The sequence below is a fragment of the Heteronotia binoei genome, chromosome 3, assembly GCF_032191835.1.
Source record: "Heteronotia binoei isolate CCM8104 ecotype False Entrance Well chromosome 3, APGP_CSIRO_Hbin_v1, whole genome shotgun sequence".
NCBI classification, from domain to species: Eukaryota; Metazoa; Chordata; class Lepidosauria; order Squamata; family Gekkonidae; genus Heteronotia; species Heteronotia binoei.
The window spans coordinates 55,257,074-55,283,553 of NC_083225.1; the positions used below are offsets into that span (position 1 = coordinate 55,257,074).

The 26,480-nt window shown below is 41.0% G+C and overlaps 3 protein-coding genes across 5 annotated transcripts in view; 2 read left to right on the forward strand and 1 right to left on the reverse strand.

The window, feature by feature from the left end:
- Positions 1–1,521: 1,521 nt before the first annotated feature.
- Positions 1,522–7,460, reverse strand: UNC50 (unc-50 inner nuclear membrane RNA binding protein). The gene is made up of 5 exons (XM_060233848.1): positions 7,156–7,460; positions 4,880–5,000; positions 3,769–3,908; positions 3,593–3,694; positions 1,522–1,910 (listed from the first exon to the last, which is right to left on the reverse strand). Exons 1-5 carry the CDS (start codon positions 7,433–7,435, stop codon positions 1,774–1,776), a joined length of 780 nt encoding a protein of 259 aa, XP_060089831.1. The 5' UTR covers positions 7,436–7,460; the 3' UTR covers positions 1,522–1,773.
- Positions 7,461–10,546: 3,086 nt separating this feature from the next.
- On the forward strand, positions 10,547–17,053 carry LOC132568240 (cytochrome c oxidase assembly factor 5). Its single transcript, XM_060233849.1, has 3 exons — positions 10,547–11,079; positions 11,815–11,898; positions 16,761–17,053. The coding sequence occupies exons 1-3, from the start codon at positions 10,978–10,980 to the stop codon at positions 16,800–16,802; spliced, it is 228 nt and encodes a 75-aa protein (XP_060089832.1). The 5' UTR covers positions 10,547–10,977; the 3' UTR covers positions 16,803–17,053.
- A 4,453-nt stretch (positions 17,054–21,506) lies between these two features.
- The window catches only part of INPP4A (inositol polyphosphate-4-phosphatase type I A), a 134,789-nt gene continuing 129,815 nt past the window's right edge, over positions 21,507–26,480 (forward strand). For 2 of the 3 annotated variants that reach the window (XM_060233855.1, XM_060233853.1), the window contains exon 1: positions 21,507–21,673. The gene's annotated coding sequence lies outside the window, so the exon portion shown is untranslated. The remainder of the gene's footprint in view (positions 21,674–26,480) is intronic. The other variant, XM_060233852.1, reaches the window with a different exon arrangement.

The following is a 26,480-nucleotide window of genomic DNA, read 5'->3' on the forward strand; positions in this document are numbered from 1 at the left end:
TTAAGCATGCAGGATGTCAACACGTGTGTATACTTGATGGTAGTCTTTTGCTTACAGGAAAGATAGAGCCTGCCTATCAAACCCTGAATTTGCTGCACAAAACTTTCAGTGTCCTCTTGCTTCCCCCTTCTGATCTATGGCAATTTGGCTAAACTGTGGTGCATTAAGGAATGCCTAGACAGTTCAAATGCTTTGAGCTGTTGACACTTAAAGTACAGTTTAACTGCAAGCTCAAATAGTCACACTACTCTGTCACCGAGTATTTAAAATTCAAGAATCATGAACTGTTTTTGAAGGGAGTAAATGTAGCTTTTTAATTGCTAATCAGTTCAGTGGGGGCTGGATAAGCTTTGGTGCTAAAATTAGAAGTTAGAAGGAAGATCTTCTGTGTCCCCCCCCACACCTCCCTTCTCAGCAAGTGTTAATCCATTAACTGCTTGTAAGGCCAGCCAAGTATACAAGGCTATGTATAAAGCCAAGATGCAGTGGGCCTCCCATTCAGCTGCCCCCTTTTCCTGGAAGATCAAACAACTTGTGCTTTACTTGAACTATGGTGTATGGCTGTTTGCTAAGGCTTGAATATGCTACTCTGAATGTTTTTAAGCCTTAACAGTGGCCAACCAGAGTAAGATGATTGCTAGCAGGTTTGATAGCGTCTGCTTTCAGATTTTAATAACTGAGTTATAATACAATAATCTATATTCTGTTTAGAAAGATATTTTCCCTTTTTCATTCTGTCTGCTTCATGGTTGCCCACCCTGTACCTGTCCTTGTGGAATCTGCAAGTTTGGTCCTACAATCATCTTTTCCTAGGACATTCTACATATTTCCATTAACCATTCCAAATTTACTTGCTATATTTTTTTTAAGTGCTAGAGATTTTTGTTAACTTTGCTGCTATATTTGAAAACCTAATTGGGTCATGTTAACTGTGCCTTTCATCAATGTTCTATGTGCCACAGCTGCCCACATAATATTTGAAATAAATATTTTAAAAAACTGCAGTCTTAGTCTGTTCTTCTGCACAAGATTTTTGCTGACCAATGAAGTACTTAAGCTTCCAAGTTCACTAGAAGTTCTTTTACACATTGCTGCTGCAGAAAAGTATAGAATTGCAAATACTGAAATAAATCTTTCTCTTGGAATTAGCATTTTTCTTTAACCTTCTGAACTGTAGGTACTGAAATTACATGAGAACAGATTGCACAGCACTGAACTACTCAGACTTATAAATGCATTGTTTCCCTTGAAAAATCATGATTCACCACTGTATTATACAGAGGTTCCCAGTTACTTTGTATACAGGAGGGGAAGAGAAACTACTGAGGTATTTCCCTCTCTCCTATTACACTTTTCTGTTACAGCTAATAGCACACGGCAAAAGTAAAGACAGAAACTGCTTAATGGTCAGATGCATGTAGTCATCCAGAACAACTTTCTTTCAAATCTTAACTGTGAATGCACTTAGTGAAACAAGTCTCCTGGGGCAGACATTAGCTATTCAGAGTAAAACCCAACTCATTTTTTTTTAAAAAAAACCCTTTTTATTACAGAAATGTACAGTTTTTTCCATTAGGAAGAAAGCGCAGAAGAATACAGAATTACAATAAATCTGCAGCTGTAAATAAATTTTTAGAAAACCAAAAACTTTACACACTGATCTACAGTGAGGAGAATGTATTTACAGAAATTTACAAGAGTGTCTTCCTCTTACCTATTCTGAGACTTCCACAAGGAGGTAAGTACAAGCAACCCATTTTGTTAAAGTCCGGTTTATTTCACTCTATACTTGTAGAAAGAACAAAGTGCTTGTGTGAAGTTCCATCCCATTGCTAGTGAAACCAAGTAGAGCAGCAGAAGAAGTGCAAATGGATATAACAGAATGACAGTATTCTTCAAGAATGGTAATGCTGAAAGAAGAAGAGCTTTAAAGTCAGAATGCAAGGCAGACTGTATTTTCACTGATAAATAAAAGCCTAGGAGTACAACAGCAGTTTGCATCTTCTACTGCAAGGGTGGCCAATGGTAGCTCTCCAGATGTTTTTTGCCTACAACTCCCGCCAGCATGGCCAATGGCTGGGGCTGATGTGAGTTGTAGGCAAAATAACATCTGGAGAGCTACTGCTGGCCACCCCTGTTCTACTGCTCTTCCTCCAACAAAGACTACACTTCTAGCACTACTTTTTTAGGAAAGTCATGGCTTTGTACATAAGAGCAGAAATTCAACACCTTGTGAAACAGCAGCAGAGAGAAGATGGTGGTTTCCTTCTACTATGGCCAATGAAATGTCTGTAATCCAAAACTCCACAAATAGTTCCTCATAGTTAAAGAAGCTGCTGAGCTTGTGTTGCTTAAATAGCACATACCACCCCCCCTCACCGCCTGCTGTAGAAAAAACACTTTTGAACCACTGTTCAGAATTCCATCACAAGCTGTTCTTTAAAATATAAAGTAATAGCATACTCCAGTAGATACTATCCTTTGTCATAATAACTAATATAATAATATGGAAGGGTGTGTGTAGGATCATCATTTAGCAGGGTAGGTAGAAGCTCCTTTTGAAGTTGGGTTAAAGAATCAGCTTCCCACTCAATAACATAGCTGCCCATTACTGTCAATTGTCAGCTTTTGTACCTTTGTCAGCTTTCTGTTGTCCCCAGACCCATATCTCCCCCTACATTGATGTCTATTTTATCTGCTTTTTGGCAGAGATGAGGCTAAGGATCATTACATATGAAAAAAGCAGATATACAGAGCTGTGGACTTATTAGTGTTTTTAGGCTGCAAAAGCTACAGCTGTTGCTGCTTCTGAGTCTAATACAAGAAAAGGTGCAAGGGGATTTAGGCCCTGCTGGCCCATCAGATATTCATCAAAGGTAAAACAGAGCATCATGGTTCACCTTCATACTTGCTTTCAGAAGTCATGATAAATACTCTCTGCCATTCTAACCACAATGTTAAATGAACTGTCCCCTTAATCATACTTTGAAGCTTACTGGACCAGCTGAGAACTCATAAGCTGAAACAACTGCTTATCCTAATTCTGTTAAACTTAAGGCTGCAATATACATTCATCCAAGATCATACAACAAATGTAATGTTGACGTAAAGATATCTACTATTAGCTCCAAGTCTCATCTTATAGAATGAAAAGTTCCTTTAGTTATAGCTGCAAAGGCAACATATGTAATTTTAAAAAATTATACCCATTTTCCTCCCACTGGGACACCACAGCAGCTTGTATCTTTCCCCATTATCCCACCAACAATCCAGTGAGGAAAGTTTTGAATGACTGGCCCAAGATAACCCAGTGAGCTTCTATGAGTAAGTGAAACTTCAACTGCTTCTAGATTGTAATCAGACATTAACTATGCTCACACTGTCTGTTTACCTAAAATCATAAAACCTTAGCACTACATGTGATCATGTTTTATGCACATTATGCTACATACTACTACTAAATACATACTTTTGCTCAGTGCTTTCACATGTTATAAATTACATACACTGAATAACTACAAGAGGAACAGTAGGAAGGACTCTTGAAAATAAGTAATTCCTCATATTACTAAAGGCTTTAATCATTACTTACCGCTATAGCCTAGAAATGTCACATAGATGTAATAGCCGATGGCAATCAGCCACAAAGTATTTCCAACGAAATATCCAATAAATGAATTCAATACAATTACATCTGCAAGAGAAAGGGGTGGTTGAGTTCCATCAGTAGATAGTATGAAAACAAAACTTCACATCAGATTTACTTACAATTAATGAAAAACAGCTGTATGAAATGCAAGATGACAAGAAGAGGATAGAAAGCATTCAAATGAACATCAAAGGCATATCCCCACTCCACATCATAATCTCTGCTTTGGTGCTTTACCAAATACTTATTTGAGATAAACCTAAAAGAAAGAAAAAGAAGAGGGTAAAAACCTCAACAGCAGCTACATACTAACCTAGGCAATTTTAGTATAATGCAGCTTGACTCTTGACAGATTGCAGACAGGGAGCTGGATCTTAAGAACCAGAAATGGAATTCTGCTACTAGAATAGATCCTACCTATTTCCACCTGTCTTCTACAGCCCCTATGCTTCTCCATCCCCATTTCTGAGAGCTGGGTGATTCTCAAAAAAAATTAGAACGGGAAATATTTTTTTAAAAATATAGATCCGTCCTTATAGAAGGGAATGTTTGAATCCAAACTAAAGGTTAACTTTAAATTTCCATTCACCTTAAGTTTGCAGTAGTCGTATCAAAGCCAAATGTGTTTTTTGGCTCAGAGATCCACACTGAAAGACCTTGTACATAACTGAGGATAAATCAAGTATTCTGAATGCATGAGATACTTGGTATCAATCCTACATAGCCCTGTTATCATAGGTACCAGCTCAAGTATCAAGACAGGCTTCTGAATGCAGCTGCCAAAGATGGAAAATAACTTCAAACAACCACCAGACTTTTGCTGAAAATGTTACTTCCTAAATTAAAACATATGCAAGTTCCTATTACAACATAATGGTTTGGAAAAATTGTGCTTGGGATTCGGTGGTACATATTAGGTTAAATTACAGCAAACATAGGACAAGAACTCTCTTTTTCCATTACTGGAGCAGAATGCAGGAAAGGGATATTTTTCCAACAGTCTATGTCTAGGAATATATAATTTTCTCATCCGTATCTTGAAATATGCTCCCCCCACCCACCCCAAGAAAAGTTCTGCATGTCATGACCTTGTGTGCGCACTTATGTGAACACCCCACTGATTCCCATGGTGCATATTTGCAAGTGTGCATGCTTAGGGCTGTAGCTTGCTTCTTTAGTAACCATCACATCCAACCATATGCCGCATCACTTTTGTTTATAATGACTTACCACATTAAAGTTGCAATAAGGAGGCCAACTCCCACACAGTCTATAAACACAACCCAAAGCAGTAGTTTGATTGTTTCAACAAATCCCATGTCCAATACAAAGCCAAATCCTATTGTGGATACTGAAAGAGAAAGGCAAGAAACAGATACAATTAGTTTTTGCCCACACAGTGCCCCATCTTCAAATGTTGTTCCATTTTTAAAGAGATTAGTAGAAGACATGTTCTCAATAATATCCTTTCTTCATATAGAAATTATTTTGCCTAGTTCAGTATTTAAGAGCTGTAATGGATTCAGGCAGTTAGCCTGGAAGCTGGGAACAGCTTGCACCGATTGGCTGAGCCACGGCCATGGTAACGACAATGTATCAAAATGCAAGGAGGCTTGGAGGGGAAAAACGCCTCAGAGTCGAGTTGAGCTTTAGTACTGAAACAGTCTGAGTACTGGAGTTCAGTCTTGGTACTGAAGCTGTTCAGTTGTGAGAGCAACTGGGAAGGAGCTGAGAACAGCCTGTGGGCTGAGTTCCTTGGGAGACAGAACGGAGTTAAAGGTTCTGTCTGTGAGAGTTATTGGGAAGAAGGGGGCAAAACCAGGCATCTTCTGTGAGGAAAAACTGAGGAGATGTCAGCACATCAGGGCAGACTCCTGGTCGAATTTAGAACACTCAAACACACTGTAGGAAAGAATCCCAAGAGTCAGACTAGGATTCTAGCTGGGTGGGACACACAGGATTGAGGGGCTGGTAATAGCACTCAAAAGGTGTGAGTCCTGTATGCTAGTGAGTAAGTCTGTGAGGGAATATTTATCTGGTACAAGTCAGAAGTCCTCAGTGTGTATGGCAAAGTGTGTGTGACCATTATTTTTATGATTTATGAAACCCAAGCTTAGGGGATAATTCTATCTCAGCATAGTGTTCCTAGTGCCAAGTAGGCACTGCCTGCCTGTTCAAAGTGTTTTTTTAAAAAAATATTTCTAAAGCCTGCCTGTTGATATTAATTCAGCCTGCCCAATCTCTGGTGTTTAAGAGATTATTTTGATAAACGTCTGCTTGTCAACTGATTTGTTTTTAATCAAACCAAATTAATATAATTTTCATTCTCTCGCTTGCCTTTTTGTGATCCAATAAATCTCTTTTGGTTTTTGAATATGAAAATGTTTGGTGCCTAGTTTATTTTCTGACAGTTTACTTTGGTGTGTCCGAGGTACTGGGTGAAGGCGACAGGAAAAAATTTATAGCGGTCACCCTCCCAAATTGACCCTGACTGGTTTCTCATGGAGGCATTCCAATCAATGCTTTGCTGTCACACCACTGACTAGTGTGAAGATTATGGATATACTTGAACTCCTTTGTAGCTTTTTAAATTCTTGCAATATAATCATATTCCACTTCAGAAATTGACTGAATTGCCTTTACTTTTTAAAAATCAAGTTCCTTAGTTAGTCAGTTCATACATACCCAGGATCCGGAAGTGCAATAGTGTAGTTTCTAGGATGTCACACCACTGGTACCTTGCAAACCTTTACTGTTGCATTGGTTCACATAGCACCATTAGAAATCTACATATGTTTTTGAAGATTCACTTGTTACTAGACTCCATTGGACCTGTGGAACTTTGGTCACTTGAGACTTGGCTTAAGTGGATTATATTCAATACATACATAAACATGGCAAGAAATGGTCTATTTGTGGCCCCTTAATGAGTTTTTGTGTACGACATGAGCAACGGTAACCTTTACTCTCATTTTAAAAAGGTGACCCAGGCAAGTCACACTTGCATAGTGCTGAAGAAAAGAAACCCAACAAAAAGGCTATATAATGTACCATCTGAAACATCCAAGATGTTTTCAAGGGTAGCCTGTGAGGCTAAATGTGGAAGAAGCTCTGAGAAAAATTAAGAGATGGTGTGGTCAGATGATCTTCTTCTAATTTCAGCATTCTGATAACTGGTTCCATAGCTGTAAGTAGCCACAAGATTACTTCCTCCTAGTCATTTGGCCCTTCCAATACTGGGTTAAGGGAACTCCCGGTGCAGGCATTAGCCCCAAGCTGGCATGACTCAATAGATCAGGTGTTACTAGTCTTGGGAGTCTGTACCTAACAGGCTGGATGCAATATAAAAAAGGAAGGAAGTGGTAGCAAATCCTCTCCAGGTGCCACTGGAGGAAGCACCCAGAAACCAAGAGGGATATTATTATGGAACTAAGATCTCATTCAGTGGCTTAATACAGATGTTCAACAGTATTAACACTTATGGAACTAAGTTCTCAGATACCTACCACACAACCAGATACTTAGCAATACAAGAAAAGCAGGGTCATCTCTTGCCCACTGGTCTTTTGTTTGTTTCCTGTAATGAAAGTTCCTATAAATCTTCTGTGGTGAAGTGAAGAGATACAGCATCTGCCACAAAGCAAACTCAAAATCCATCTGTTGAAAGTGGAAGAGTCTTCTCAAGTATTTGTAGCGTTTTGCCCCTGCTGTGTGCCTGGCAGCATCCCTGGAGTTTAAAGCCCCATTGCCTTGAGTTCGGGAATTAACTGATGTGGTAGGCAACATTTTGCTAAATGAAAAGAGAACAGAATTTTAAAATTGAGACTATTTATTTAAAGCAGCTGCAGAAGAGCAAAGCATCACATGTACAGTTCAGTCTTATGCAGAGTTACTTCAATCTAAGCCCACTGTTTCAGTGGGTTTAGATAGGAGTAAGCCAGGCATTTGGTTGAGGACAGCAACAATCTGGCAGTCTCATACTGCCACCTCCTTCTCCTCTCCATATTCCCTCCACCCAGTGGGCTGGTGGATACTGAACCTATCTGTCAACTTGGACATAGGATATAATGTTTGGTACTCTTTTTTTTGATGAATTGTTTTAATGTATTTTAATACTATGTATGGTATTTTAACAAGCTGATTCAAGTTGCCCTTAGCCTTGCTTGCAGGGAATGGGCGGCCTAATAAATCAAAACACTGTACAGAACTGAACCATTAAGCTTATCCTTTGCAAGGAGCCAGATGAGTGTCAGTATAATTACCTGTGCAACAAAGCTAATCAAGAACACTTGAGGTCTCTTTGAACCTAATCTTAAACATGCTTACTTGAAAAAAAATTCATTTTGTTGCGCTTATAACCAAATAACAATAATAAAATTGTAGAACTTTTTTTTTAAAAATCCTGCCTGAAAACAAAATAATGTAACTGTATGGTCTAATCTTAACTTTCCAAGCCAACACTTCATAACTGAAATCTACCATTAGCCACATAAGCTTGGTGATGCCACTTTAAAGTTCATGACCCAACTGAACATACAAATGGCATGCAGATCTGCACTCATACAGAGGACAAAACTGAACCATACACAGAACTAGTCCTGTAAAACTCTCTTCTCTAGTCTCAGAGTTCCTAATTTTTCATAATCAGGAATGGGATGGAGGCGACTAGCAATGAGAACCTGACATAGTACTGAATGGATTGCACACTGGATTAGAACTCCCCTCTTCTATCTACAAAAGGCCAGCAGAGAGTAAGGGAGGGCTGCAGTTAGTGGGATGGCAGGGAGAGATTGATGCATGTGAGTAGAAAGGACATGAATACCAGGATTGCAGTGGACTGTAAATATAATAATACTTACAAAAAAGTACTGTAATCTATATATCTCAACAATCATGTTTAAATACTGGAGTGTAAGTGCCTAGGACTGCATACTGTTAGCTTTGCCCTACTGCAGCCAATTCTGTTTCAAATGCCAACAGCAATAGCATACATGCATGTGCCCACTAGTTTCTGCCAATATCAGATGCTTGTTTGACTAATATAACAAAGGCTTGCTTTTCTTTTATATGCTTTGACTTCTTACAATATGTGCTTCTAGTTTTTTTTCCAAAATACATGCACCAGCACAGGTATGCTAAATCCTAACATGCTGCATCTTATGTGGATTTAAAAAATTTCTTTACCACATTTGCAGCCCCTCCTCCTTTTTAAGAAGCCCAGGCTGACATTGGACATGCATGGGATTATCCCATTTTGTCCTCTATAAAGCCATGCGAAATTGAGAGATAAGTAACTTGTTCAAGACCACCTAATGATTTAAAACCTGGTTTTTGTAGCTGAACCTTCTACCCTCCACGCACCTCTCATCAAGACTCTTGTGAAGCTTTGTGCAAAACACATCATAGTTGTTTTTATATAGATACCTCAACTATTCTCCTCTCTTTTACTGACTTTGAGAGGAGCCTAGTTTTCACTTGTATAGTAACTGATATCTGAGTTGTAGGGTGAAGGGGGAGATTTGAACACTCTTCCATACAAAAAATCCTTCCATGTAGGAAGCATCAGTTTTGGTGTGAAAGTGTTTTCTTTCATATGGAGAAACGCAGGATTACATCAGGGTTCACCTAAGAGCAGTAGACTAATCTGGGAGAACCATGTTTGATTCCCCACTCCTTCACATGTAGCTGCTGAGTCACAGTTCTCTCAAGGACAGTTCTTTCAGAGCTCTATCATCCCTACCTACCTCACAGGGTGTCTGTTGTGGGGAGAAGAAAGGAAAGGAGATTGTAAGCCACTCTGAGACACCAAGTGAAGGGTGAAGTATAAATTCAAACTCCTCCTAGAGGCTGAAGTGCCACAGCCGAGATGCAAATTTTCTGCCTTTGATAGAACTAGGCTTAAGTAAAGACTTAATGCAGCCCTAAAGTGTCAACTTTCACCACCATACAAAGGCTGCCAAGAATAAAAATATGAAATGCCGAAGAATTAAATGGAAAAAACGTCCCTTTGAACATTTATTTAACTTCATTTCTACCCTTCCTTTCTTCCCAATGTGAATCAAAGCATCTTACATCATTCTCCTCTCCGCCATTTTATCCTTACAACCACCCTGTAAGGCAGGTTAGGATATGTGTGGGACCAGCAAAGGTTAGCCAGCAAGCTTCCAAGGGGATTCAAACCAGCATCTCCCAGATTCTAGTCCAAAGGTCTAACATAACACTGGATCTTGTAACTCTCTGCTTCTTTTCCAAGACCTCCATGAACAGAATGCCACTAAGGCAGGCCTAAACCCCAACCACACAGGCTGTGACGGAAACACACTAACAAGCTGCAATGAAAGGAAAATGGCAAAATAAAGGCAAACAACTTATCAATAAAGGCAACCTGAAGACAGAAACAGAAAATAGATTATTATAATGCAGAAGTGCTTTGCCTACAGCGTTCAGGATGTACAAGTGTAGAGAAACGCAGCAAATCCTCCCTTGGGAAAACACCCACTCAGCCATACCTTGAACAAATATCCAGCAAGGGCCTTCTAGCAAAGCAAAGCGGATCGCCAACAGAAAGGCTGAACCTATGCACGTTCTTGCCCCAGTAAACTCCACCGGATTCAATGACGCTTGTTCCTAAAATACAACACATGGGGTTGCAAACAAGCAACTCGCGGTTACTGGCGCTTGTTTCCACGCTGGCGTTTTTATGACTTTACTGTAGTTTTACTTGACAGCCGCCATACAAATTTTCTTAATAAATCATAAAACCGCTCTACGCAAGAAACAGAAAATCACCTGTTAGTGACACCACAGGCGGCGGGGGGGGGGGAGAGTGCGATTCGTGGGCAGGTGTTTTAGGGCGGAGCTACGAGAGGATTCACCATTCCAGAACACGAGCACAGAACTCCCGGGACGTTCCGCCCACTTCTACTCACCCACCGAGGAGGCCCCCCGCTCCACCCCTTCTCCTCCGGTCTTTTCTTGGTCCCCTCCGAGCAAGGGGCGCCTGCAGGAGAGCCCTTCCTCAGCGCCGCTCAGGTCGCCGTTGCCAGCTCACAACAGCTGAGTAGCTTTTCCCCTTTCCCCAACTTCCGGTAAAACTGCAGTACTGCGCAGGTGCATTACCAATCCTGGGCAAGACCGGTGCATGGTGGGTAAATCCCTCTACACGTGATAATGACGGTGCCTGGTGTTGACTACAGGGGTCATTGGAAGATGGCGGTTGTCTTGGCTGTAGGAAGGTGGGGCAAACCTCTTACCGGCGACGCTGCGTAGAGCGGGAGTGGGTAGTTGTGGGATACAGAAAGAAGGGAAGTGAAAAATCGGCGGCCGCGATGCCCAAGTATTACGAAGATAAAGAGAAGGACGAGCGCGCATGCGCTGGCGTCCGCGAAGATCTGAGGGACTGCTTGTTGGAGAGTTTCTGCATCGTCCAGGTGGGGAAAGCGGGCGGAGGAGGGTGAAATTTAGGAGGCCTTTTAGACAACACGCCTGTGGGAGGGGTTGTTAAATCCTGACCCTAGCAGGTTTCTCGTTCCTATGAATCCCACTGAACTCAGAGGAGCGTTTCTGAGTAATTATACAATTAATTGGAGCACATGATCGTTTATTCAGAACTGTCCCATTAAACTACCTGGGACTTAATCCTTTGTAGTTGCATTTAGAATTACAGGCCCATATCCTGATTGTGTTAGTATTTGCTAAGAAATGATTTTCAGGGACTGCAGTAAGGCTTGCCACCGAATAATTCTGGTTTGCAGCCTGATTTTGAGTACATACAGTTAAACTATAACCTGCCAGAGTTGCAGAGCATGGGATGAAGTCTTCATTTTGCATCATTGCAATAAGAAGGCTGTCACCAAGCACTAGAGTAACAAAACAGTCTACCTTAAAATTCCTTTCTGGCATTCATACAATAAGATATTATTTCACATGGGATGTGTTTAAGAATTTGACACAATATAAATTGTTTTTTATAGTTTGGAAATAAATACTTTTCTGTCTTGTCTGTTTGCTTTGAGATTGCTCTGTAGCAAAGAATTTACAAACTATTTTCTTTCAGAGACTATGGTATTAAGTATGGCCTCTTTGAAAAGAGCATGCTTGTGAAATAACTTCCTTGCCTGCTGAATAAATATGTTAGTTGCTTACTTTACTGTATTTTTATACAGGAAGGGAAAAGTGTCAAGCAGTGCCTGAGGGAAGGATACTGCAAAGGTTTTTGGGTTACATTTTTTGAATGCAAAAGATCAATGGTAAGTAGCAATATTCTACAGTGTTTTTCCTTTAAAACAATAAAAAATTGAAGAAATATTATGGAAAATTGTATTTTGATTTTGCTAAATCTTTAAAATATTTATTGTGTGTACAAATAATATTAATGAGTTGAATTCAAACTGCAGGCCTGGATCTAAAGATGGAGGGATCTTCAAGCTAATGGTAACTCTGTAGAGATCTGTAACTTCTTAAGCTAAGGGGCCTGTCCTATATTTTAACATCTGATACGGCATGAATAGAGAGAAGGACAGAGGAATTGTATTTTACTTATTTCTTTTTAATCCCTTGCTCAGTCTGGGGCTATGCTAAAAATATCCTTGTGAACATTTTCTTTTTAATAAGTTATAACTTTGGATGCTGGCAGTGGTTCTCTGTACCACATAGACTTCGGATATGCTATATAAAAAGGAGTGCCAGGGGAAGGCAGGCAGTTGGCAAGCGACTATTCTTCCAGGGATGCACAAGGCAGTAAAATGTCCCTGTGGTGACCAGGTACTGGGCAGCAGGAGACTCAGAGGCAAGGTCTCAGGAAGGGAAGCGGGGAGTCTTGACCCTTCCAGCAGGTAATTCTATAAAGTCAGGTGGTGGCAGTGGATTACCAGAGAGAGAGAGAAAAGCCTCTCCAGGTGTTGAGGAAAAAACCTTGGAGAGCAGGGTGGAATGGGGTCTGTTGGTCAGAGTGGGCTGGTTCTGCCAGAAGTTTCATTGAAGTGTGACAGGGAAATAGAATTCAGGAGTTAGTTATCAAGATGTACTGAGACCTCCTGAAGAGGCCTTCCTTGGGATTCTGCCCTGACAATAGTTTTATTCTACAGGTGCACAGAGCTTAACAGTTACACAGTAGTGTCGACATAATGGAAAAATCAAATGCATAATTATAGGATAGGGACACTTGTATTGGCAGTAGTACGTACAAAAAGGATCTAATGGTTTTAGTAGATTGTACACTGAACATGAGTCATCAGTGTGATGCAGTAGCTAAAAGGCAAATGTGCTTTTGAGCTCCATCAACAGAAATATAGTGTCCAGATCATGCAAAGTGGTAGTATCATTTTACTGTACTCTGGTTAGACCTCACTTTGAGTACGATGTTCAGTTTTGGACACCACAGTAAGAAGAATGTTTAGAGTCTGGGATGTGTCCAGAGGAGGGCAACAAAGAAGGTGAGGGGTCTGGAGTTTGCCCTGTGAGGAAAGATTGAAGAAGGTGGGTTTGTTTAGCCTTGAGAGGAGACTACTGAGAGGTGATATGATAGCCATCTCCAAGTAATTGTTTTCTGTTGCCCCAGAAGGTTGAATCGGAAACAGCAATTGAAATTAAAAAGGGGTTTTGGCTAAACATTAGGAAGAACTTCCTGACAGAGTGTTTTTTTAGTGGAACAGGATTCCGCAGGAGGCGGTGAGCTCTTGTTTTTTGGAGATTTTAAAGCAGAGGCTAGATGGCTTTCTGAATGCTGACTCAGTGACTCAGTATGAATTTAGTCAGATTTAGAGTGGGAGGGCAAGAAGAGATAAGCCAATGCTTGACTCTTGTGGCCCTTTTTTATATGACCATGACAGTGTTGATCACCATTTTGAGATAAGGAAGGAATTTTTCTCCAAGCTGTAAGAGAACCCGCTCCGACATTGAGGTGTGGAAAGAAAGATTTAGGAGACAATAAAAATTCCGGGAGACGTCTGACTATAGAAAAGGGGGTGCGCACAAAGGTTGAGAGGGCATCTGTAGTCTTAGAAGACTCCTCTCAGAAGACTCCTCCTGCCTTTGTCCGTCCAGCTTTTATTGAAACCATGACCTCACATCATTCCACCAACATTAGCCAATTAATTATATGTGTCTGGTCAACGTAACCACAGATAACGCCTGCGCAAATCACACAAACAGCACGTTTCCTTATCATAAAATAACAAAGCTTCAATACATTACATTCTGTGGCGCAGTTAAATTCTCTGCTGTTAAAACTGAATCCCTACACAAGCTAGATTGGCCCAGGGGTTATGGAGGTTTTTAAAATCTTCCTCTGTATTGCTGAAACTCTGTTTGGGGCAGTGATGCTCTGTATTCTTGGTGCTTGGGGGAGCACAGTGGGAGGGCTTCTAGTGTCCTGGCCCCACTGATGGACCTCCTGATGGCACCTGGGTTTTTTGGCCACTGTGTGACATGGAGTGTTGAACTGGATGGGCCACTGGCCTGATCCAACATGACTTCTCTTGTGTTTTTGTGAACAGGGATCAATGGGGGCCAGTAACTGAATTTTCCAGCATTGTGCAGGGGGTTGGACTTAGATGACCTTTGGGGTTCCTTTCAGTTCTATGTTTCTGTGACTCCTTTCTAGTGATCTGACTGCTTGGTGCCAATGTGGCTTAGTTTGTATATTTTTATAATTACATGCTAATGCTGCATTCTGTTATCATTGTTTTATGCCAAACTGCTATTCTGTACTAATTTGGGGTTACTTGTGGTAAGTTTTTAGGAGCTGCTATAAACTTCATTACTATGATACCTGGTATAGGAGGGCTTTATTTTTAAAAAATAGAATACAGGCAAAAGAATGCATAAAAACAATTCAGATATCAAGGCTATAGTTACAACTTTGCAATATTTAGACCTACCAGTTCACAGTGCATCGTGAACATGTTCATTTTGAGATTAGAGGTGTTTGTTTATAACCTTTGCATTATTTGCACTGGTGTAGCTGTTTGGTTGTAATTCAGTAGCTGCTGGAGAGAAATAAACTAATGATGGGTTCTGTGCCTTAAAAATGCATAGTTAGTGGAGCTACATGCTGTTGCTAGACTGAATGCCTAGACTAAACAGAGTTAGATGCTTCTAAGTGTAAGGTGATGCACACTGGGACAGAAAATCCCAACTTCAGGCATTGGCTAATGGAGTCTGAACTTGCCGAGACTGAGAAAAAAGATTTTGGAATCATAGTGGATAGCGTATTGAAGTGTCAACTCAGTGTGCTGCAGCAGTGAAAAAGGCAAACTCTATGTTAGAATTAAGTAGGAAAGGGATTAAAAATAAAACAGCCAATATTATACTACCCCTGTATAAATCTTTGCTTAGGCCTCACTTGGAATACTGCGTACAGTTCTGGTCACTGTATCTTGGAAAAGACATCGCAGAGATGGAAAAAGTACAACGGAGGGCAACTAAGGTGATTAGGGTGTTGAAGCATCTTCCCTATGAGGAAAGGCTGAAGAGTCTGGGACATTTCAGTTTAGAAAAGAGATGGCTAAAGGGGAACATATTAAAAGTTTATAAAATTATGCATGGAGTGGAGAGAATTGACCAAGAGAAATTTTTCTTCCTCACCCAAAATGCTAGAACTTGAGGGCATCCATTGAAACTGATGGGCAGTAGATTGAGGACAGACCCAAGGAAATATTTCTTTACACAGGTAGTGGTTAAAATGTGAAATTTGCTGCTGGAGGATGTAATGATGGCCACAGGAATACACAGCTTTAAAAGGGAATTGAATAGATTCATGGAGAATTGGTCTTATCAGTGGCTACTAGCCATGGTGGCTTAGGGAAACCTTCACATTCAGAGGCACTAAACTCACCCTCTGTGCCCAGTTGTTGGACTTCTAGAGGAACTGGTTAGCTACTGTGTGAGACAGGATGCTGGGCTAAATGAACCATTAGACTGATCCACCGGGACTCTTCTTATGTTCTAAGCCCATTGACTTCAGTGGGTTTAGAAAGGTGTAACTCCATTTAGGGCTGCACTGTATACTGCTTAATGTTGCAGATGGAGGAACCAAATACTTGTATGTTCCTCCTGAAATTTAACTAGTAAAAAAATATTTGGTCGATCGCCTGATCCAATATTTTTAAAGCATTAATGTTACTAAGGCCAACCACAGTGAGTATAACCACCAACAAGCTTAACATTTATTTTAATAACAAAGTAAGTTCTGTTATTGTGAAATTATGACATTAACTTAATTAATTATGACAACTGTTAACAGTGTGGGATAAGGTTTCTCTGGGGGTTTATCCTGGAACATCAAAAACAGCTCACATTGTCCTGGTTGTCTCTGCCTTTGAGGTCCTGTGACAAATTCAAAAGAGAGAGAGAGAAAGAAAGAAAGAGCTTGAAAGAGAAATAAAGCAATGTAGGTGCACCTACTTAAAAGCAAAAAAAAAGTTTGGAGATGCTTGCAGTTACAACAGGTGGCCAGTAGAAGAAGTTTTGTTATGCCTTGTGCAAAGTGCCATTAGTAGCAGCCCTCACCCCCCTTCTTGCTAACAACTGATATCATAAGGAAATAACAGATTAAACTTGCACTGTTCAGTAGAATATTTGACTGGTCAAATAATAGGGGATCAGTTGACTGGTCATTTGACAATATGCTATCTATCCTACAGGGGGAAAATCCTGATGTTGTGAATTAAGAACCCTATATGAAGAGCAATTAAACATTTGATTTCCCATTTGCCACCTGAAGTAATCGTTCAGCAGCACATACATCCTGTGAATCTGCTGATCTTGTGCCTGGGTCCTTGTTAGCATCTACCTGTGGACATGCTGGCAAATAAAGCGGGGGGAGGAGATATGAGAGTTTTAACTGGCCAGATGCACTGAAAGCAACTCATACCCCAGTGTTCCAGATCAGTGTTGCTGGCTGATGGTCTGTTAATGTTGTTTATACTTTTATGTTTTATTGCTGTTTTGTAAACTGTCTTAAGTTTGGGGAAAGAGGTAAAATTAGGTACTACTCTATTTGTCATAATACGGATATAGAAAAGTTATTTTTTTAATAAAGCACCTGTAGTTAAACTGGAAGTTGTCGTATAGGAATGCAGTATTCTAACTTATTTATTTATTTTTAAAGATAGATAACAGAGCAAGATTCAGAGGAAGAAAGGGATACTGAAGTCGCCCATTAAGAAACAGCAAGGATGAACAACCTTGGATGCACTGATACCTCAAAATTAAAAGACTGACCAGTTATCTTACTGGCTTTTCCCAAACTGTGCTTAATTTCCATGCAAATGACTGATGTTTAAGCACTGAAAGACTGGACATGCTGACTCTCTGGAGCACTACAAACAAAAACCAAGACTAAGAGTTTGTGGTGGTGATGGTCATAGCTTTTTAATAAAATATTTCACCCTGAGTGTACTATAATGGCTGTTGACTGAATTGCATTGTCCTTAAGTTGTTTTTTGGAGCTTGATGCTTGGATGGGTCTTTCCTCTCCAGTCACACAGTGTTATGATCCTAGTTGTTTAACAGTCTTCTGTTGAAATACTGAAGTTCTGAGGTACTATGTGCTCCTGAAAGAGACACTTCAATCCTAGAAGGGATTGGTGTGGCATCTCAAGGTAATTACTGTGCTTAAGCTAGACCCTGTTAAGCTAGCTGTGCATGTCTTATTATACAGGAGGGGATGCACATCCCCATCCAAAGCCCTTAACTGTTGTGTGCAACCACAGCTTGACTGGAATAATTCTCTTTAGGTACAGTGGCTATGATAGAGTGAGTGGCCGTTGTCCTATTCTGAACAGGCGTAGTGCCCTTCTGCTTTGGCATTATTTATTTATTCTATTAACTATATTCATGTTAACTGCAATTCATACATAGCTTATTATTTATCTAAGATCTTATGAGGTAGGTCACAGCCCAGAGAACTAAGGCTAAAAAAGAATGCCTTACTGAAGCCCATACAACAACTGAGTTGGGGTTTGAACCCTCATTTCTGAGGTCCGGTTAATTCATTGATCAGTAACAAGAGTTTTTAATAATAATAATAATAATAAAAACTTATTTATACCCCCCCCCCCGTTTAATAAAAAAACACCTAAGCATTTAAAAATGTTTGCAAAAAGGGATTTAAGGTTTTTGGAAAGTGACAAAGTAAGCTCATGTTTTTAATAAAATAGTCCTCAGCTTCCTATTTTTTATTTTAAAATTTTATGACAAGTCCTTTTTTGTTTGAAAGGGGAATGAATATCAATACAGTTCTTATAATAATTAATTTGCTAGTCTTTAAGAATCTGTGTTTTTTTAAACTGATCACAGTGTTTCTGTTGAAGAGAGATAACAGAATTCTGACCTTCATTTTCACCTTGTCTCGAGATGGAACCATATTGCCTGACTGTATATCATCCATCAGTGTGAAATCCTCAATACTAGTTGGCACTAATTTTACTAAAGTGCTTTGTTTGTGTGGTGCTCAAATTGTTGTAACAGAATTTACTGATTCCAGGATCACTGTATGAAATACAAAGCAAGTCCCAAAAGAATACAAACACATCTCCAGACCAATGTTCCCTCTAAACTGTGGAGTCTTGTGAGCAAAAATTCTACTTTGTGAGCTACTGGCATTACTGATATTAAGGTTGTGAGCTACTGCATAAATTAGTTTGCTCTAGGGCCATTTTTCCTGAACTGAGACAAAAATGTGTGAGCTGGAGGCTAAAAAATTGTGAGCTAACTCACATTAACTCAGCTTAGATGGAACACTGCTCCAGACTTTCTTCATGGCTGACAGCCCTACCTGCAATGGTACATTAGAATGAGGAATCTGATTTTGCCCTCTTGTCTCCCCTGAGTTGCTCTTTGTCCTGGTTATTTCTGCCTCTGAGGCCTTGTGCCAGATCTCCAGACAACATTGTATTTGCTACAGCTATTAATGGTGCTGGCTGATTTTTGGACACAGAATTTTTAAATTTTTGACGTCACATTGAAATTCCTTTAAAAACATATTTCCAAAACAAAAGTGTGCAATTTACAACAATATTGATCACATTCTGTTCATTATGAGACAATTCACCCTCAAGAAGGATTAAAAATAAACCATAATTGAAATATTACAATTGCATCTTTAAAGTTGATTAGTCAAATGCTTTTCCAACTAATCACTCAGTTCTTAACTATTTACTCAATTCAATTGTCCTGTTCAATATAAAATTGGCACAATTGCACAAGTCAATTTAATTTTTTTCCCAAAAAAATCATAAAGATTTCCAGTTGTTGTAAAAGTATGCGTTTTAAATAATCTGTCTCTTAATCATACAAATTCTGATAATTTTGCAATACTTTTTGAATACATATTCTGATAGTTCCGGTTAGGAATTTGAATTACGTTCTCATATCCAGATCTTGATAATAAGAGTTGGGGTTAGGAACTGGAATTAAATTCTTCTATAGTGCCTTATTGAAGACCATTTTAGATTTTTCTGTGAACGTTGGCGATAGCTTCAGGGTGCTAGAACCCTAAATGGTAGCCATGTCTGCCCCTGCTGTGAAAGTTTAGCTACGTACTTAGGGGGCAGGCATTGATCATTAGTTCTAATTTTTCATTCTATCTTGTGGTGGCTCAAACAGAATTTGCTAGCTCTGCATCAGTACCAAGCAAGGGCTTTATAAAAGTCTAAAGATGTACTGGAAGCAGTTACTGGAGACTGAATTTTATTTAAGATAGTATGTGTACATGTAAACATCAAAGTTATTCCACAGTCCAGGCTGGAGAACTAAAACCCTCCTTTGTTAAGTGGTTTCTCAGGAATAAATTCCACTTTGTTCAGTAGAATTTACTCCCAGGTAAATTTGCATAGGATTGCATCTTTACTTATGGTAAAACTTAAAGAGAGGTGGTATTTTAACAGGTGGTATTCTAGTTTTTCCACTACATAAACACATACTGCCTGAGGTTACCGTCATTTCTAGTTGAGTTACTTTTAAAGGATAGAGGTAGTTGTGTTTTATTACAGTTTGCATTATTTAAGCCATTCATTAGCCTATGTTTTTAACCACCAAGTACTTATTTACTCCAAATATGTCTTTCTAGTTTGTTTCATAATGTGCTCTTTAAAAAGATTTCAAGATAAAGTTTCATGGAAGTTCGTAGTTCCAATTGCTTGGTTTTAAAAAGAATAGGCTAGTGATGTGCAGACACTAGTTCTGTAGTGTGCTGACAGATATTATGTAAGGCTATTCAAATGTAAATCACTTTCAACTGGACTTCCTCCACAGTAAATATATATGTTTGCTTGTAAATATTTATGCATATTTACCTGTACATTCCATTATGCTCAGTGCAGCTTGCTTCCAGATTAGTGTGCTAGACTGCAGCCTTGCATTGCTGGTTTGGATTCTTAGGTGTTAAAACTGAGAAAAGGGTATGTTTTAATAAAATAATGGCACAGAATTTTTAAGGAATTTTGTTTGCCTCGCACTACTACTTGGACCGAAGTAACATTCATATTGAATTGACCATTGAATTACCTGAAAGCAAATCTTTGATCAATGAGATCAAAATTATAGAAACAAAAGGATTATAATTCTTTTAAAACAAATTGGTTGCCAATTTTGTTAGCTATAGATCTATAAATGTGTAATTGTTAACATACATTGTCTCAGCATAAGTTTCTTGCCAAACAGCTTCTCAAATTCCTATTCTATACATGAGATTGTGATGGGGCCTTGATCCTTTGACCTTTGCAAGAAGGGAGTAAAGTTAAAAGTGTTTTTTTAGTGGCAAATACTGCAGAACATCAGTGTTAAGAATTTCTGCTTGCATGCTTTTAATGGAGTATGAGTTGCTATTGTTTTGCGGCATCAGTGCTGGGAACTTTCTAAGCCAAGTTGCACCCTTCTAAGTACATTGCTTCAGTGGTTTTAGAGTGTACCTGTGTTTAGGATTTCACTGTTTTAATCTGAAGAAAGGCTTTCAGTTTCTTTTTGGGCCTTAACATAGACTCGTAGGTAAGTACAAAAAGCATCTGCTGGAAGCACAGACCTGGGAAGGCTGGGTGGGGGATGGGGGTGGCTTGGCGGGGGTGGAGCCTGCCCTCCCTTGCCCTTAGAAGCCTTCCACAGTAGGAGAGGACAGGCTCCTACTGCACCCACTGCCCCTTGTGCCCCTGTTTGCCTGCTGCGCTCCTGGTAGGGAGTGAGGCAGGGGAGTGCGGTGGAGAGGCAGGCAGCAAGGGCAAGTGCAGTGGCGGTGGGAAGGGGCCCTGAGATGGCATGAGGAGGGGGAGCCTTCCACCTGACCCTGTAGGCTGCTGCCTACCGGGACTCACCAGCCCTGCCTTCAGCGCTGAAGACCCTGTCTCTACTGCCATTATTACGTTCATAGTCATTCAGTTTTATCCAGAGCTTTTTTGGCGCAGGAATGCAATTCTGGCTGGCTTGGTGTCAGGGGGTGTGGCCTAATATGCTAATTAATTCCTGCTGGACTTTTTCTATCAAAAAAAGCCCTTTATCTTTAAATATGGAGTTGTTAGGTTTGTGATGAATGTTTGCATGTTGAAAAAAACATACCTTGAATGGTTCCTCTCCACCCGTGTACATTTGTTTGCCTAAGTACAGCATGACATCATTATCTTCCCAATGGAAAGGAAGATGCGCGAGAAAGACGACAGGGCTAATGTTGCATGAGAAGAGCCGGGCCGGGCTGCGTGGCCGCCTCTCCCCCTCCAAGTCCGGCCGCTGTGACTCGGGCTAGGGAGGGAGCTGCAGTGGCAGCGGCTGCCCTGTAGGGGGCCGAGCGGCTGACGCGCGGGAGCCGGAGGCGGGGCCGAGGCGGTTTGTGGCGTCATAGCCGGCGGAGTGGCTGCGCGTTTGGGTGCCGGGGCTGCTGCGGCGGTGGAAGCTGCCCTGGGGTGTGGGGAGCAGCCGCAGCGGGAAGGAGGGGCTGCAGCGGCTCCCCGTACAGAAGGCGGGAGGGCAGGGCGGCCTCTGCCCAGCATGGTGGAGCAGCTCGGGGGCTCACCTGGACCCCGCAGCAGCCGCGAGGTAAGCGAGCTCGCTTGCACAAGGGCTCTCCTCTCCCTCTTGCCCTGGCTGACTCCCAGCCCTTAGGGTGGGGGGAGCGTGGACAGACTCCCTGCAGGGAGCAGCCCCGCACGCGAAACCAGGGCGGGGGAGAGGGCAGGTGGTCGGCTAAGGCCTCCCATCCTGGGCTGGGGCTGACAGGAGCGACGGCCTTTCCTGTTTTGCATGGAGCTGTCCCTGTGGGAGGCTGAGGAGGAGGAGGAGGAGGACGACACATCTTCTGCCTTCTCGGGTCTGGGTGGCTTCGTTTCTTTTTGGGGGGAGGGGGGGCGGGCGATCCAGGTCCTGCTGTATGGTCAGGATGGCCTTTGCTTGGAAGCGTTGGGGGCAGCCGAGAATGACAACAGAGGAGTAGTCTCTGATAGGGTGGATTCGCGGTGTTGTCGAGGCGCTGCTTTTTTGTGCGATGCAGAAACTTGAGGGCATCCGTTTTGCAGGGAAAGGAGCAACCCTCGGCTTTTTACCAGGTCGGAGGTGCCTGGGAGGGGGAGTATCAAGCTGATTCTTAGAGCATTTGGATATTTTGGGCGTGTGGGATGGATGGGCCTTCTAGCTGCTGTGGTCCTTGTAAACCCAAACAGTCCTTGGAATGAATCGTCATCGTGTGCTGCATTTTCCACCCGAACTTGATTGTGTATGTACTACTACTTGCTGTACGTTGTGACAGTGAGATGTACATCCATTTTGAACAGGCCTTGATGTTTCAGGAAGGCTTCAAGAGGAGTCTTGCGAGGTTACCGAAAGATGCTTTTGTTCAGTGCTTGTTAAAATTGTTTGTTTTCTCTATAGTAGTGTGTGTGTGTTTGTGTGTGTGCTTGGAATTGTTCTAGAAACACTGTCCATAAAGAGAAAGCATGTTTTTGTTTGGAAGGGTATATTCACACACTAAATAATGCTTTGTGTTTGTGGTGCAGCTGGGTTTTTACTGTGTAAGAATAGCAAAATCCACTTGCAAACAGTTGCTGTGTGAAAGCACCTAAAGATGAATAGAAATATACTAAGCTGTGAAGGGTAAGCTTTAAAATTGTACAACAAATCTGTATCTAAAAGCACCCTGTGACAGCTGTGTAGCCACTATCATTTAATATTTGGCTTGGTTTTCCACAATTTTGACTCTTTTTTTAGTGTCTGCTTGTGCGGGGAAGGCGGGATACAAATAAAAAGTTGTTGTTGTTGTTATTATTATTATTATTATAGTGTGCAGCTTGCTCTGTAATTCCTTTTCACAATATGTATAGGCTGAGATCATGAGATAAATTTACAGATAAACTTATTTGCAAATGAATCTCCCCGAAATCAATGGTATGACCTCAGTCTGGATCTCCTGCTGTACATGACCTTTATAATTTGTTGTAGTAGCGAACACATTACTTTTTGACCTGTGTATGTAAGTATGCAGTGCATTCCCACTTTGCAGGCACCAGAGAACTGAGATTAGCTGTTGCTGTTTACCAGACACAGTGGCAAATGTCTTTTCTGGGGTGGTTTTAACTCCTCTGTTTCATATTAGTGCAGCTGTTTGAGTTGCAAGTAATGTAAGTGATGCTTTGTGGAAATACAAAACAGTGGATTCTTTCTTCTGGCAAATGTGATGATGAAACATATGTACCCTTTTCATTCTAGTGCTAAAATATTTTGAATTTAAGTGATGAAATGTTTTGAACTCTGAGAACAGAAGAACTGGGAAATCTAAAAAAAGGAAGGGGGATGTGTCTTAGCACTTTGTAAATTTATGTGGGTAACTGTGTTGTTCTGAAACAGCAGAACAAAGTTAGAGTCCAGTGGCACTTTTAAGAACAGAAAAGTTTTATTCAATATATAAGATTTTGTATGCATGCCCACTTCTTCAGATACAATGAAACAGAAGTTGTCAGTCCATACATATAGGTAGAGACTGAGCAATAAAATAGCATACAGCTTAATGAAGACATTTAGCAGATTTGAGGATCCAACAAGAATAACAAGCTTAGTTTATATGGTTACTATTTGTTTTGGTTTAATTTCTGGGGAAACATAATGAAGCAAAATTGGAGTTGATGGGCTGATGTACTCTTCTTAATTGTGGAATGCTGAGCCAGCAATTAGTGTGACTATGGAGTTTGAAAACTACTCCCACTGTCGTGGAAGTCTGAACTGATAGGAATGGGTTTTTCCAACACTATAGATGAGGCTTCAACTTCATTTCTTGGCCTTTTGGTAATAATTTTTTTTTTCATGGCTTGTATGCCAGTGTTGCATTTGAATGAAGATGAACACTAAGGTGGCCTTCTATACACTAGGCGTGTTTGCAATCATCATGTGGTATGAATGTACAGGTGGCCACCATTAGGTATTGGAAGTAGAAATCTGTATAAGTGGAATATATGCAAAGATGTGTAATATAATTCCAGGGTTCCTTTGCTGAAACACACACTAATGTGAATTGTGTGAGTTAAATTTATGTTTTGAAACTAAAATATTAATCATTTGACTAAATATGCTTATGGACAGTGCCTAATGGAATTATTTTGCATGAAGACTTGATTTATTCGACCTGGGTGAGGTAAAAATCTTACATATGCAGATATAGGTTCAACCCAGCCTCTTTCTTTGCATGCTGGCTTTTTGTGTATGCAGAGAATTCTTTTGTTGTATAAATAGGAAACAAGGTGATATTTATAGACATAGTACAATGACTTGCAAACTTTCTAGGTTTGAAAGTACAGTGTGTCTGCTGACAGACAGATCCCTGTATTTCTGCAGTGGAACCCCTGTGTTTATAGATGGTACCAGGAAGTGTTCTAGGGCAGTAGTCTTCAGCCTATGGGTCACAGAGTCCTGGGTAAGCCACTACAGTTCTGCACTTTTTTTTCCTGCTTTATGGAAAGATGCTTTTTTTTTGCTGCTTTATGGAAAGCTGCAAGTACACTATGTGTGGAGAGCAAAGTCATCACACTTCCTGTCTTTCTGGGCACACATTGTGAGGAGCAGTGGGATGTGAGGGGGGCAAGGCTACCTCCATTTTATTTATTTACCATAAAATACTTTAAAAACACTAATTAAAATCAATAGTTTTAAACTGCCAGTAAGCAGAAGAACTAATCAAATACCATCATTAATAAAACCGTCTTCAGCTGCCTCCTAAGGATCCAGAATGGAGGAGGCCAGGCACATTTTTGGGGGCAGGTAGTTCCATAACCACTGAGCTGCCACTGAAAAGGTCCTCTTTCATGTACTCGGCAGATGAGCTTTCTTTGGTTGGTGGGACAGACAAGAGGGCCTTTCCATTGTGACTCTTAGTTTCTTACCAATGGTGCACCTCCTGATACTCAGACTGTAGTTTCTGTCTCTGGATCTTTTGGTCTGCAACCTGTAGTTCTATTTGTGATACCATGATCCCAGAGAATCAAGGCAAGGCCCCCTAACCTATGTGCAATGCCCCCAACTTTCAAGCCCTACCTGGCACCCCGACTTGCCCTCTGGCTCCCCACAATTCCAGTCACACACGGGAGGGGCAGCAGAAGCAGTCACTAGCCTCTCATGCCATTTAAAGGCCTGCCTGATCAGCTGATCTGTGAGCCCTTTAAATTGCACCGGCAAGGAAGGAAAGGGAATTGTGCCAGAGGCTGCCTCAGCTACCCCTCTGGTGTGCAGTTTGAGTGACAGGGAAGGAGGGAGGAGGAGGCGGCAGCAGTGATGAGATTGGGAAGGAAGGAAAGGAAATTGTGCCAGAAGCTGCCTCAGCCACCCCTCCAGTGTGTGATTTGAGTAGCAGGGGAGAGGAAGGGAGAAGGAGGCAGTGGCAAGATTGGGAAGGAAGGGAATCGCACCAGAGGCTGCCTCAGCTACCCCTCCAGCATGCAATTTGAGTGGCAGGGGGAGGGAGGGAGAAGGCAGCAGCAAGACCAGCAGAGAAGGGAATGGAAAGTTGTGGAGGGGTGTGTGTGCTGGCGATGCAATTGTGGAATGGAAGGGCTAAGGGGGTGAGGCCATTGAATGCCCCCTGAAAAAATCTGAGGCCCCCGACTTCCCAAATCCTGGCTACAGGGCTGGGCCTTACTATCCTTCTCTCTTCGTGTCACATGTCTGTGTCACATGCTTGCAGTGACACCAAGAACTAAAGATAGCTCTTGGGTTTAGAAAGGTTGAAAATCCTAGGATATACACTCAATTTTGCATAGGGGACTACCGTTGCCTTTTAGGGCAGAGTGTTATAGGCCAGGCCTGTACGGTCTTGCTCTTGTAGATTCTTGTGAAATTAACATGCTCTTGAGCAGAGTGAAAAGCTTGCCTGAACTGCAAATTTTAAAGGAAGGTTTAACAGTCATCTTTGAGGGTAGCTTATCCACTATTATAGGTCTTCTTGCTGTCCCCAGAAGTTTCTGGAACACATTTTGAGAATTATTGATGGATTTAATACTGGGCTTCTTACCACTTTACAAAACAGATATTTTATGGTGTAACATGAGTTTTTCAACCAAATGCTGTCATATAAATGCTTCTTTTTCTGGTGTTTTGAGAACTGGTGGTTGCAGATTGCTAGGAGTGAAAGCCCATATGTGTGAATTTGCTGTTGCAGTTCTCCGTATAGCACCAGAGATATGAATGTCTGTTTTCAGTATTGCCTGATCTCGCTAATCAGTGTTGACTGTAAAGTGATGGCAGAGGTCCTAGTTGTGCAATGAGCCTTCTATGAATCATTAGCACTGATAACATGGAACAGCTCATAACAAACAGAGGCAGAGAAAGGTATTTAATTCTTCTTATGAGAAAGGAATCTGTGAAATGA

What these genes read in the sequence shown, in the direction of transcription:
- UNC50 (XM_060233848.1), bottom strand. Translation starts at nt 7,435, where the DNA reads ATGTTGCCTACCACATCAGTTAATTCCCGAACTCAAGGCAATGGGGCT. An exon ending in GCTAAGTATCTGGTTGTGTG is followed by an intron (nt 5,001 to 7,155) that starts GTAGGTATCTGA and finishes TTTCTCTTTCAG; the next exon opens with TATCCACAATAGGATTTGGC. An exon ending in ACAGCTGTTTTTCATTAATT is followed by an intron (nt 3,695 to 3,768) that starts GTAAGTAAATCT and finishes TTTCTCTTGCAG; the next exon opens with ATGTAATTGTATTGAATTCA.
- LOC132568240 (XM_060233849.1), top strand. Translation starts at nt 10,978, where the DNA reads ATGCCCAAGTATTACGAAGATAAAGAGAAGGACGAGCGCGCATGCGCT. An exon ending in AGAGTTTCTGCATCGTCCAG is followed by an intron (nt 11,080 to 11,814) that starts GTGGGGAAAGCG and finishes ATTTTTATACAG; the next exon opens with GAAGGGAAAAGTGTCAAGCA. An exon ending in TTGAATGCAAAAGATCAATG is followed by an intron (nt 11,899 to 16,760) that starts GTAAGTAGCAAT and finishes TTATTTTTAAAG; the next exon opens with ATAGATAACAGAGCAAGATT.